Genomic DNA, 13,598 nt, shown 5'->3' with positions numbered 1-13,598 from the left:
CTTCTTAGCAGACGTTTTGGGTTCTGTGGGGGTCTTGTCGTAGATCAGGGTTACCCAAATGTTGCCATTCTAGTTCCAGGTTTAGAGATATGCATGCTTAAGTCCAGATAGTTAAATTAAGTTGACTAAGGTACTAATTAAGTCACCTATGCTCCAGCATAAAGAACCTGAACACTTGTAATAGCAGAGTTCAGGAAACTGGTGTAGCTGCTTTCCTCATACTGCTTATGGATCTGGGAATCCTCAGCCAGATGTTCTGCTTCATCGCTTGAATTACCACTGGCCTCCAGGTAAGTATATCTGCAGCCCAACCGTTTCCATTGGAGGGTTATTGCTTAATGAACAACTGTGAAAATGGTGTGACTTACCAGGAAAGTGATAACCTGCTCTTCAGGCTTATCTAGTATTTCAACATGTGGCACTGGTAAAGGGTCAAAGTGTACCGAGAGCTTACTAGAGATTTATCATTTACATGTAAAAAGTGCAAGTAACAGAAAGTAAAGTGTACAAGTGCTGTTTCTAGGAATCCTAAATGGAGGGAACATTTCTCAACAATTCCAAAATGTGTTAAATACACCTCTATGGGAGAGACTTTATACACAAATCAGATAACTTAAGAAGGGGGAATTCAAATGTTTTGAATCACCTACAGGTTCATTCTACAAGTGACGGGCTCAAGTACTGAGGTTGTACATTTTGGCTCACACCCTTCAGAGGTTGCAAAGAGAAGCGAGAGCAAGGTTCATCACTTACCTGTTCGCTAGGCTGTGAGCATACGCAGGCTAGCAAACAGGTCTGAACTAGGCCCTAAGTGCCTTATGGATAGAGTAGAGAGTCTATAATCTGGTGTTTGTCTTCACTAAAATATTGTAATTTTTACATCATCAACAAGATAAATAACTATACTACCAAGTGTGCCAAAGGGTCCTATTGAGCTTGTGAACAATGCAGAGTAGTCCCTAGAAGTCAGTGTAGCCAAGTTGGTAAATCTGTAGTAGTTATACAAGGGCAAAGCACTTCAAGTTATTAAAAGAACATACATCAGTATTTGTAAGGTACAGTAGCACATTTTCTTTTCACAGTCATGAAATATATTCATTGCTAAAGTAACAAAAATCAATTAACTACATTAGGTGTGTTTTATTATGTTAAATGTTAAGTGTTACTTTAAAACAAAAAAAGGAGTGTTAATGAAAGGCCAAGTTAAAAAAATTCAACCAACTGCAAAGAAAAGAAAGCTTTATAGCAGCGTTCGCCAACCCGTCACTCGCGAGCGACGGGTAGCTCGCCGGGTATTTTACAGTGACCTCCTGCCGCGTAGCGCTTCCTTACTTGGCGGCAGTGACCTCCTGACGTCCCCAACATGACGCACTCATCGACGCCACAGCCTCTGCTCAACTCCGTTAGGTAATTATTTTTTTTTAAACTGTGTGTGCGCAAAGCACATACATTAGGGGTGACTCCAGCCTGCATTCCGTTTTCATTGCTTGAGGTATAATAGGCATCATGTGTATGGCATATGTTTAATGAGTCATTAAACATGCCACACAAATAATGCCCATTAAACATTTGCCCCACACCTTGATACTCATTAATTAATAATCATCAAGGTGTGTGGGGCATATGCCACACACATGATGCCACACACATACTGTCCCACACAAGAGATTGATTAATAAAATGGAGAACCTAGGATTGGGTGAAAATATCTGCAGATGGGTAGGGAATTGGCTATGTAATAGAGAACAAAGAGTGGTTGTGAATGGTGGCGTATCAGATATGATACCGGTACTAAGTGGAGTGCCCCAGGGTTCGGTTTTGGGGCCCATTTTGTTTAACATTTTTATTAACGATATTGGGATAGGGTTACTCAGCAATGTATCCATCTTTGCGAACGATACAAAACTTAGCAAAGTCATCAAATCATCAGAAGATGTCACCATGCTTCAAAATGATCTTGCAATTCTAGATGAGTGGGCAAAAAAATGGAAGATGAGGTTCAATGTAGATAAATGTAAGGTTATGCACCTTGGGAGACACAACCAGTGTGCAAGTTACAACCTTAGCGGAGAGGAACTGGGTAATTCCATACTTGAAAAGGATCTAGGAGTCCAAATAGACAGCAAACTGGGATGTAGTGCCCATTGTAATGTAGCTACAAAAAAGGCCAACAAAATTCTGGCATGTATTAAGAGGGGAATGGAAACTAGGGACTCAAGGGTAATTATGCCACTGTATAAAGCATTGGTGAGACCTCATCTCGAGTACGGAGTGCAGTTCTGGGCCCACACTATAAAAAGGACATCATAGAATTAGAAACAGTCCAAAGGCGAGCAACAAAGCTTATTAGGGGAATGGATCATTTAAGCTACGGGGAGAGATTATGCAATTTGGGACTATTTACATTAGAAAAGAGACGTTTAAGGGGGGACATGCTCAACATGTACAAGTATATCAAGGGCCAATATAAGGAACGGTCACACACCCTCTTTTCTACTAAAAAGGAATCTAGGACACGAGGGCATGAGTATAGATTAGAAGAAAAAAAGATTTCATTCAGCTAGTAGAAAGAATTTCTTTACGGTCAGAACAGTCAAACTCTGGAACTCTCTTCCCAGAGAGGTGGTAACGGCTGGCTCATTAAATGCGTTCAAGGCAAAGTTGGACAAACATTTACTGGAGGAAAACATCCATGGGTACAAATAAGAAATATAATTTGTCTGTAAAATACCAGAACCTACCAAATCAGCAATGGATATCTATACCAGGTTGAACTAGATGGATGCAAGTCTTTTTTCAGCCTTACCTACTATGTAACTATGTAACATGATGCCCATTATACAAATGCCCCACACCTTGATGCTCATTAATAATGAGCTTCACGCTGTGGGGCATTTGTATAATGGGCATCATGTGTGTGGCATCATGTGTGTGGAATATGCCCCAGATACCTTGATGATTATTAATTAATGAGCATCAAGGTGTGGGGCATATGTGTAATGGGCAGCATTTGTGTGGCATATGTTTAATGAGACATCACGGTGTGGCATATGTATAATGGAGTATCACGCTGTGGGGCATTTGTATAACGGAGTATCACGTTGTTGGGCATATGTATAATGGGCATCGTGTGTGGCATATGTATAATAGGGTATCACGGTGTGGGGCATTTGTATAATGGAGCTTAACATTGTGGGGCATATGTATAATGCAGCATCACGGTATGGGACATATAGATAATGGTGCATCACAGTGTGTAGGGCATATGTATAATGGAGCATCACGGTGTGGCATATGTATAATGGAGCATCACGGTGTGGCATATGTATAATGGAGCATCACGGTGTGGCATATGTATAATGGAGTATCAAGCTGTGGGGCATATGTATAATGGAGTATCACGTTGTTGGGCATATGTATAATGGGCATCGTGTGTGGCATATGTATAATGGAGCATCACGCTGTGGGGCATTTGTATAATGGAGCTTCACATTGTGGCATATGCATAATAGAGCATCACGGTGTGGCATATGTATAATGGAGTATCAAGCTGTGGGGCATATGTATAATGGAGTATCACGTTGTTGGGCATATGTATAATGGTGCATTACGGTGTGGGGCATTTGTATAATGGTGCATCACGGTGTGGGGCATTTGTATAATGGTGCATCACAGTGTGGGGCATTTGTATAATGGTGCATCACAGTGTGGGGCATTTGTATAATGGTGCATCACGGTGTGGGGCATTTGTATAATGGTGCATCACGGTGTGGGGCATTTGTATAATGGTGCATCACGGTGTGGGGAATTTGTATAATGGAGCATCACGGTGCGGGGCATTTGTATAATGGTGCATCACGGTGTGGGGCATTTGTATAATGGTGCATCACGGTGTGGGGCATTTGTATAATGGTGCATCACGGTGTGGGGCATTTGTATAATGGAGCATCACGGTGCGGGGCATATTTATAATGGGTATCACGTGTATCTGGCACTGCACTATTGAGGGCATATGTGTATCACACCCCCATTTTCCATGGCCGCACCCCATGTGGCTACAGCTCTTAGAGAGCTGACCATGCCCCCATAGCAGAAAAAAATGGGGGATGTAGCCTCGCAGGAGTTCCCCGGTAGTAGCTGAACCCTCCTCTGCCTACAGTGTTGGGAGGTATGTTTGTGACATATTGGACATTGCAGTGTGTGGCATATTGTGTCTGGGGCATTGCAGTGTGTGGCCTAATGTGTCGGGGGCATTACAGTTTGTGGCATTATGTGTAAAGGGCATTTTTTTTATATTATGCAGATTTTTTAACATTTTTTACTTTAGTAGCTCTTTGGGCGGTTTATTTTGTCGCAAGTAGCTCCCGACCCAAAAAAGGTTGGAGACCACTGCTTTATAGTTTTACTTGCATTTTAATGGCTCTTACAGTGGCCAGGACCACCCAGTGTGCTATGGGGTTTTACCATAGAAGCAGATAAGCTAGTATCTTCCAGCTTTATGACTTTCTCTGAACTCTGCAGGAAGTCAAATATCTCCAATAAGATCAGGGCAGTAAAATGTTAAAATAAAAATGGAGTGTTAAGGCCCCCATACATTAGGCCAACTTGCCCTTAGGACAAGTCAGACCCAATTCGCCTGTGAGCCGCCCAGAAGCTCCCCAGGAGGCTCATATACAATTTGGCACTTGATGAGTCAATTCGCATGTGATAAATCGCTTTTGATTTATCACATGTACGGGGAGCTGCAGTGGGCGGTGAGGAGCAGGGGGCGGGCGGTGATCCTCATCAGGGGGACGCCGGAGCCGGCAGCGGGTCCTGATGCTTTAACTAGATGGTGGCGGCGAGTGCGGACCTCGCCGGTCGGTGTGTTTTCACAGACATCAGCAGCGGGGACGGGTAGTGCAGTGGTGGCCGGGTATAAGATTTTTAAAATACCTGTCAAATGACTGGCCGTTCTCTTGCACTCGCCGGCGCCGCCAGCTATTTAAAGTGTCAGGACCCGCTGCCCGCTCTGGCGTCCCCCCTTATGAGCGCTGCTGCCGCCCCGGTCAGTCTGGAGGTCGGACGTGCTAACCGTCCGACCTCCCTGGTCCGATCGGATGCGCACGGGACCGTGCATCGGATCGGATCAGATGTCACCCATCTGCGATTTTGGGATGATTTCACCGGGTTATCTGCCCAAAGTGCCAAAATCGGCCCAAAATCGCATAGTGTATGGGGACCTTTACAGTGGCCAAACTAAAACTGGGGACACACATAGTATGCAATATGCTCATTCAATGGTATATTTAACAAATTCCTGAAACTCCAGCATCAATATAGTGCACACACACTGAACAATTTAACAAATCTTGTTTGTTCACACTGAACAATATATGCACCTAGACATCAACAGGCATAATTTTACTGTATGATCCGATGACTGGGGGGGTATAAAGACCAAACAAGGTTAATGATATAGTGGGTATACACTAAAAGACATGCACAAAACCATTAACGATGTCATTAGAAATTATGTTTTAATGTGTACACAATTTAAAACAACCTACTCCTGAATGCAACAGTAAGTAATTGGAATTCCATACCCATTCATTTAAAGAGATATTTCCTTTATTTTAAATAGTTAAAAAATTGCTAGAAAACATAATCCATGTGTGTACTGCTATATGTCAAATTCTCTTCATAGAATTTTTGATATTGGCATTGGACCGCTAGATCTCACTCCACAATAATACAGACAGACATCTGATTTCTAAATGAATGTCCAGAACATTCCTTCACCTTACTATTGATATAAAAGACAAGTACTACAACACAGTACCATTGGATATATTGAGCTGCATTATGTTGGCACTTTACTTCCTTCTTCGAAACCCCTACATTGTAAAGCTACAAAACAGTTCCAGGTGACATCAACGTTAATTGTTATTATTATTATTATTATTATTAATAACAGTTTCTTATGTACTTGTTTAGTTTCACGGCGGCAGCATGGCCGCAGTGAACTTCCGGGTACGGCGCTCACCAAACTATCTAAAATAAACGGAATTAACTCTATGCCAACGTAGATAGTTCATACCCCTACTATCCACGTTGGCATAGAGTTGATTTTAGATAGCGTAGCGAGCCACCGAGCCCGCAGCGTGGGCGAGCACCGCAAGTGGACTCAGACGCGCGGCCGCTGCCACCGTGAAACTAAACAAGTACTGTTTCTTATATAGTGCACACATATTCCGTACCACGTGTACACCCACACACAGACATACTAGGGTTAATTTGTTGGGAGCCAATTAGCATACCAGTATATTTTTGGATTGTGGGAGCAAACCGGAGTAAACCCATACAAGTAGGGGGAGAATATACAAACTCCGCACAGTTCGAGCCATGGTGAGAATCGAACACATGACCTTAGTGCTGTGAGGTGGTAATGCTAACTCATGCAACCACCATAAGACAAAAATTAGAGTTTGTACAATACCACTTCTGGAAACATTGAGTTTGTATGTGCTCTTGCATACTCAAGCGTGTTACAGACTATTATTTTACTTTTGTCTTCCACATATTTTCTGACAATTAAGCAGATTACTGGATAAACATTTTAAAAGGAAAATACTTTTCTAAATCAAAGGGCCATATTCAATGGTCATATCACACCCGATCTCCTATTTAAAGTGACAAGAGATAAAGTGGGAATTGAGAATTCTTTTTGTGCTGGTTAAGATTGGTTATGTGCGGCTAAACGCAACCAAATAATGGGAGCTCTGCAAAATGTCCCATTTGAGCAGTCAAACGGGTGACTTCATAGACTTAAGCTCACCCCTTTCCTAGGGAGCTTGAGCTGAAATGCCAGCTTACTGATGCGCCCAAATGGAGCTACATTTGAATAGCTGTGTTGGGCACCCTCAATACGCTGCTGCAGCCATCACTCACTGACTACCACATCTGTTTCACCACTACCAGTCTGCCACTCCCCTTTGGAATGTCAACTCTCAAGTAGGGCCCTCACCTCATACTTTTCCTATCTTCTACTCCATACAACAGCACGTAACACTCGTTTTTTGCCCCCCTGATGTTTATTTCAGCATAATGTCTGCTGATACAGCAATGTTAAGCTCCCATGTACTTGGCAAATTGCAGTAGAAGGCAATGTAGGACATGGTCCATCTTTGTTGCTCATTTGTTTACATACTTTGTTACCCTTGTAGCACCATATAATTAAAAGGACAATAAACTAGGCTATACTTAACTGCTGTGAAACTCCCTATACCAGAAATACAATTTAATTTCTACATCCTTATTAAAGCATGTATTGATTACTTTTATACCTATCCTCCAGGCTATAAAAATACCAAAGAATAAATATAGTGTTAATGGTACAGAAAATTTAAGAATTGCGGATAAAGTATTGAGAAGTCACTATTTCAGGTGACTTAAAAAAGGTAGCAATAAAGAAGAAAAGCTAGACTTAAAAAGGTAGGTAAGAAATGCAACAATGAGAAAGTCAAGTCAGATGCTTGGTTGCATAGAAAGAGTAAAAATATCTAGTAAAAACATAGATCATTGGTGCAGCTATATATAGAGAATACAGTTTCAGTTATGGAGTACATTGCCCAAGAAGGATATTCATACATTAGATGGTGCATGGGCTACATTACAAAACATACCGGAAAGACTAAAAAAATCTAAATATGTATAGTAAGGACAAGGGAAGGAAAAGGGGAGACCCGAGTTAGGTAAAAAAAAAAATACTTCACCGAAAGGGTGAAGGACAACAGGAATAGCTTCTGATAAAAGTTGGTATAGGCTTATACAGTAGAGCAGCAGTGGGAAACCTCGGGACCGCAGGCCATATAAGGCCCCTGGAGCCGGTCTTTGTGGCCCACCCGTTCGACGGCTGTACAGCGAGTCAAGTACAGGGGAAATCTCACGAGAGCTACCGACCTCTCAAGAGATTTCCCCTGTATGAGAATCCCTGAACAGCCGCCGGACCACACAGGCTGCCGCAGGTTGATTTGTAAGGTGTTTAAATGGCACCAGAGGCATTATGCCTCAATGCAAATGGCCCTTGGACCCCAAAATGTTCCCCACCCCTGCAGTAGAGCACTGTAAACCAGCTTAGAATATACAAATATATTCTTATATAGAATGAAAGATAAAAAAAAAAAAAGAAGGGGAGGATACAGGTTGAGTATCCCTTTTCCGAAATGCTTGGGACCACGAGCATTTTGGATAAGGGATATTTACGGTTTTGGAATTTTTTTTTACATGGTCCCCCGGCGTCCACAGCAGCCTTCAGGATCCTCATCAGCGGTCCCAGGGGTGCATTGTGCGAGTTTGCAGGCGCAATGCACCCTTGGGACCGGAAATGCCGCAGAAGAGGATCCTGAAGCCAGGACCGCTGACAGGGGGGTGCCGTGGGGACAGCTGTCCCTGGCCCCGGCCTCTGGAAGGGCCTGGGCAGCTCATTTTGCCCCGCCTACACACTGCCTCCCACTCGGTGGCTCCCCAGCCACGTACACCACACAGGGCAGCCAACAGACCACCGAGCCCAGGACACAGAGGGGGAGCCAATCAGCATCATACGGGCCCCCCTCTGTGTCCCATGTCCGGCGCTCTGCAGGGGTGGATTGGGACGCCAGGCTAGTTTCCGGTGGGCCAAGTCCCCCCCCCCCCTTCGCAGTGGGCATTCTCCCCCTGATACAATTGGAGCCACGTGACAATGGCGGGCAGGTGCGCGGGCTTGGCTGAGGCTGTTAAAAGGGTTGCAGGAAGCCATCCCCTTCAAATATGAGTCTGGCTGCAGGAGGCTGTCAGTACAGAGATGGAGCGGACCGGCTATGACAGAGGGCGGCCTCAGCCAGCAGCAGCTGCCGCACTGACAGCATCCTGCAGCCAGCCATATGACAGCAGGCATAGTTAGTGTTTACTTGAGAATTTTGCTGCCGCTGCTGAGGGAATTGTAGGAGTTTTTTTCCTCCTACATAGCCTGCCAGTGTGCCAGGGACATTTGAGGCCCCACCCAGTGAAAGTCTGACTGCACCCTGCCATAAGCCACCAAGCAAAACAGCTCAGCTCCGTGAAGGCTGCTGCGCTGTCCGAACGGAGGGCCAATGTTTTATCGTTGGCAAGGTTGGCCACTGTATCTGACTGCTTCTCAGTGTTGCTGCCTGCTAAACGGAAGTGTTGAGCAGTACTCCTATAAAAAGGTATGCAAGCACTATAAAATAAATTATATTTCTTATCTGCCGTACAAAGTTATGTTTTAATGTTTCTTATATAAAGGTCTAATACTCAATATATGGGGGGCAGGTATATATATTTATAGGTACAGGGGGCTAGAACTATGAGCATCACACATGTAAGGGACACAACTACTGTATGCATGACCTGTAAGTGACACTACCACTGTGTGGGCAGAACGTGTAGGGGTAATTCTACTGTGTGGGTATTTTTCACAAAAAATACCCCGAAAAGGCAACACAGGGACAGGGCTTACTTGCAAGCACTGTCCCTACATGCAACAATTAAACATCTGTGCGATGCAATCATTTATCGCATTGCGGATTGGGCAAATTTTATCACATCAGAACTACATCCCTATAAAAGAGCCCTGTAATCAAACAAACATTGGCAGTTTCAGCTTTGTAGAAGCTCTTGCATCTGAGGAAAGAACGCCCCGCCCCCTCACGAGTCCCTATCCATCACCATACCCCACCACCAGTAGGGCTGCTTCTAAAAATTTCCCGGGCTGGTGTTCATGCCCAATCCACCCCTGTGTATGCTCACAACTAAAGGTGGCCATACACACGCAGATGTATCTGCAGATCTGTCTGGTTGTAACAAAAAAATGGTTATGGATGAGAGCAAATGACAGTTGACCATTTGCTTTGAAATGCTGGAAAACTGACAAACTGTCACTCATCCATAACCAGGTTTTTGTTACAACCAGCCATATCTGAAGATAAATCTTACTAGTGTATGGGCACCTTAAGGAGATGTCGAGCAGGACGGTACTTATGTAGTATCTGGGCGCCCGATTTTAAGATCGGGTCGGAAAATCGCATCGAAATCGCATGCGAGATCGCATGCAATCCGATGCGATTTTTCATAGAATTCAATGTTAACAAGGTCCTGTTCATTTCCCCACTATCCAAGTGGGCATAGAGTTGATTTTATATAGCATGGCGAGCGCAGCGAGCCACCGAGCCCGAAGCATGGCGAGCGCCCGCGGATTACTTAAAATGTTTTCTGTGTGCGCTCGCCACGCTTCGTGCTTGGTGGCTCACTGCGCTCGCCACCCTATATAAAATCAACTCTTTGCCCACTTGGATAGTGGGGAAATGAACAGGACCTTGTTAACATTGAATCCTATGAAAAATCACATCGGATTGCATGCGATCTCGCATGCAATTTCGATGCGATTTTGCCAAAAAATCGCGTTGAATCGCATCTGATTGTATGCCTTAAGGTAAGGCATACAATCACAAAATCAGGCGCCCAAATACTACATAAGTAACCAGCAATGAAATCAGGTGTGGTGTGGTTATTTGAAACTTCTGACTTGATAGCTTGTGTGTGTTAGTGAATTCCACATCCACTCCTGAGATTTAGCACCTATGATGCATTTATTTTTTGTGTTTTCTACTGTTTTTGGGTGTATGTTGTAGTGAATGTGGGTGTATGTATCTGTCCAATGTGCAAGTGTGAGGTGCACTACGTATGTGTGCATAGTCTGCTGTGTGTATGTGTGCAATGTTTAAGTGTGGGGGACCCAATTCTTGACTGCACACTACTTCTTAATATAAGGGCACGCATAAGCATACACATACCGCTAACTTCCACTCCACTCATAAGTACTGTGGATATTTCAAATTGAGAGGAGGGGGTACAGGAGAAAAAAAAGTCATGAACTACTGCTCTAGCCTTTAAAGCTTTGTTGTAAGAAGCCCAAAATGTTTATCAATCCCACCTACTACTAAATTACCACATCTACTATTTTATATAAAATGTATATACTATACGATACAACATCCTACTAACTGGATCATTGAGCCCCACTGATCATGTTGGAATGTTTGCAAAAGTGATGAAAAAAGGAGGCGTAATTAACATTTTCCCACATATTCAATTTTGATGGTTTTCAAGGTGTCTGGATTAACAGATAAAACAACAGTACATTAGGAACAGTAAGCCAAATACCTCTACACTCGGATTTTGACTGCTTGGCAGGGTTTCAGAAATTACAGTTGTGCTAGGAAGGCTGGAAAACTCCCACGTATTCACAGGCAGGACTGGTTCTGTTGGCTTGGAGTTATCAGTACATTTAGGATTGTCCAGTAAGGTCACTTCATAAAATTCTTGTATATCTGAAAAATGCAAAGCAGATATAAGAACCAATGCTTACATTAGAGCAAAAACTAGTGAATTCAGCTGAAATACTGTATACATTTAAAATTTAGCTGCCATACAGTTATGGAAAATGGATGACTGTATAGCCTAATTACATCCCTAAATTCACTATTTATTAATACAACCTATAAAAGCTATTGCCCTTCATGGGCCATATTGAAATCTTTTCATGACAAAAATCGAAGCTTAAGGTCTCAGTCGGGACTTTTCACAGCACGGCCATTTGTTTGGTCAGGATTAGCAGCTATGTGTGGCTAAACCGGATTTCGATGAGCATGGCGGTCAGTGTGAAAAAAAAAAATATCCAGTGAATATAGCTTTAAATCTATCTATAATCTGAGTAAATTACACATGCATATCCTGATCCACAGACAATTTTTTTTACAAGACATTGCACACTTTGGCAATGCTGAGCGATATCTAGGGATATCAATATCGTTAACAATGAACGCTCATGCGTGATATGTGATATGCTACAGCAGCGTGCGATATGAACTAGATGCGATGCCATCTAGTACAATAAATTCTGAAGCCAAAAGAGAGATGTGAACTGCAAGCGATGATTTTTAACTAAAAAGTTCAAACGCATCTGACCATCGAACAGTGTGTGGGCACCTTTACCGTCAAGATCATGAAGGATATCAGCTGTATAGTCTGTAGTCTAGTGCAGGAGTCCATTACTGGAGAAATAAAGTAGCGCTTACCAATGAGGAATATTCAGAAAATACAAAACATTTAATAACAAATATAATGTACACAATTCATATTAACATTAGAACAATAAAATGGTACCATATAATATGGGGGAAGAAATAATAAATAATAATAAAACCTCTCAGGGCCCTCAATAAATGCCGATGTAGTTGAAATAAAGGTAAAACAGGATCCGCTCCTATTTGTGCCGTCTAAGTACAGTCTCGAAAGGAACGTAGAAGTCCTTTTGGACTGGGGGTGTTAGGGGTTTTTCCACTGGATTCAATCGTACACAAGTAGATGGAGGTATAGTTACCACTGTGTATCCTTTTGGAGATTTGTATCCATATAGGACTGCTGTAGTAAGCTGTTTTCTCCGTTTGAAGAGAGGAGGTAGATGGATTTTCCTCCTGGGTAGGAATCACGATGGATGTGGAAAAACAGGGTGGCAGTGTCCCGGACAAATGAGTTACCAACAGTGGGGATTGAAGACGGCTGGTTGGATCCTGATACATGCGGAGTAACAATGGCAGTGAGGGGCTGTGAGAGGGAGCAGCTTCCAACGCGTTTCACTGCCTCTAGGGGCAGCTTTTTCAAGGATATGCTGCTCTTAGTGCAGTAGGGGTATTTATACCTGCATTCAATTATCTGACATGAAGCACCTGTGTGCTGAAAGGCATCTCATTGGTAGTTATAAATATAATATTCGTTTTTAGAGGACAATAGAAGGCAACAAAAAGGAAAGGCAATATCTCAAGTGTATTCCAATGTTAAAAATAACAAAAAATAAACCAAACATAAAAAGGACATATTAGATCAAGGAGAGCGCTATTGGACAAAAGTCAGGTGTCCAAGAAGCGCTTCCTCAAACATTCATCTGTAACCATGGTAGCGTGACACGTTATTGGGAATTGACCAATAGTAGGTGGAGAGCGGTAATAGCAGTGACAGAGAGGCTGGAGTGATTACAGCGTGCGCTCCAAGCCTCTCTTCAGTATTATGCTGACATCCGCTTACATCTCCTATTACAGACCGGATGTGCTTCCGTCTGTTACGTGTGTGGACTGGTTGTCTAGCAACCAAGCTTGCGTCCCACACCTATTCATGCAAGGCGGATGTGACGAGGGGCACAAAACAGTATGCGTTCCAAACCTCCTATATGTAAGGAGGAGCTGGGTACTATTGTGTATAAAGCGGTTGCTTAGCAACCCGTTTTTATCTTTCCCCCAAAAGCTTTTTATTTATTAATTAAAAGGAGGGGAGAAGGATTTTAAGTACGGTTATTGTACATTATTACATACATCAGTATACTAATGGTATATTCTATATGAACTTAATTAGAACACGTGGTCACGTGACCACAGAGTTATGATTAGAAGGAACAGGAGTATTTCACCAAAGGTGGTGTAGTGTGTTCCTTTTCGTAACAGTAGACATAGTTTTACTTGTATAATCAAGAAACACAAACATATGAGCATTTGAACATTCGGGTATAG

The 13,598-nt window shown here is 42.9% G+C and overlaps 1 protein-coding gene across 18 annotated transcripts in view; it reads right to left on the bottom strand.

The window, feature by feature from the left end:
* Nucleotides 1-13,598, bottom strand: part of DLG1 (discs large MAGUK scaffold protein 1) — a 291,905-nt gene that overhangs the window by 256,005 nt on the left and 22,302 nt on the right. For all 18 annotated transcript variants that reach the window (XM_083177591.1, XM_083177594.1, XM_083177595.1 and 15 more), the window contains exon 3: nt 11,200-11,366. In XM_083177591.1, coding sequence (XP_083033717.1) covers nt 11,200-11,366 — 167 coding nt within the window. The remainder of the gene's footprint in view (nt 1-11,199; nt 11,367-13,598) is intronic.

The sequence above is a fragment of the Crinia signifera genome, chromosome 3, assembly GCF_055691185.1.
Source record: "Crinia signifera chromosome 3, ASM5569118v1, whole genome shotgun sequence".
Taxonomy (NCBI): Eukaryota; Metazoa; Chordata; class Amphibia; order Anura; family Myobatrachidae; genus Crinia; species Crinia signifera.
The sequence above is the reverse complement of the archived record's forward strand: the minus strand, read 5'-3'. Positions and strand labels throughout refer to the sequence as shown.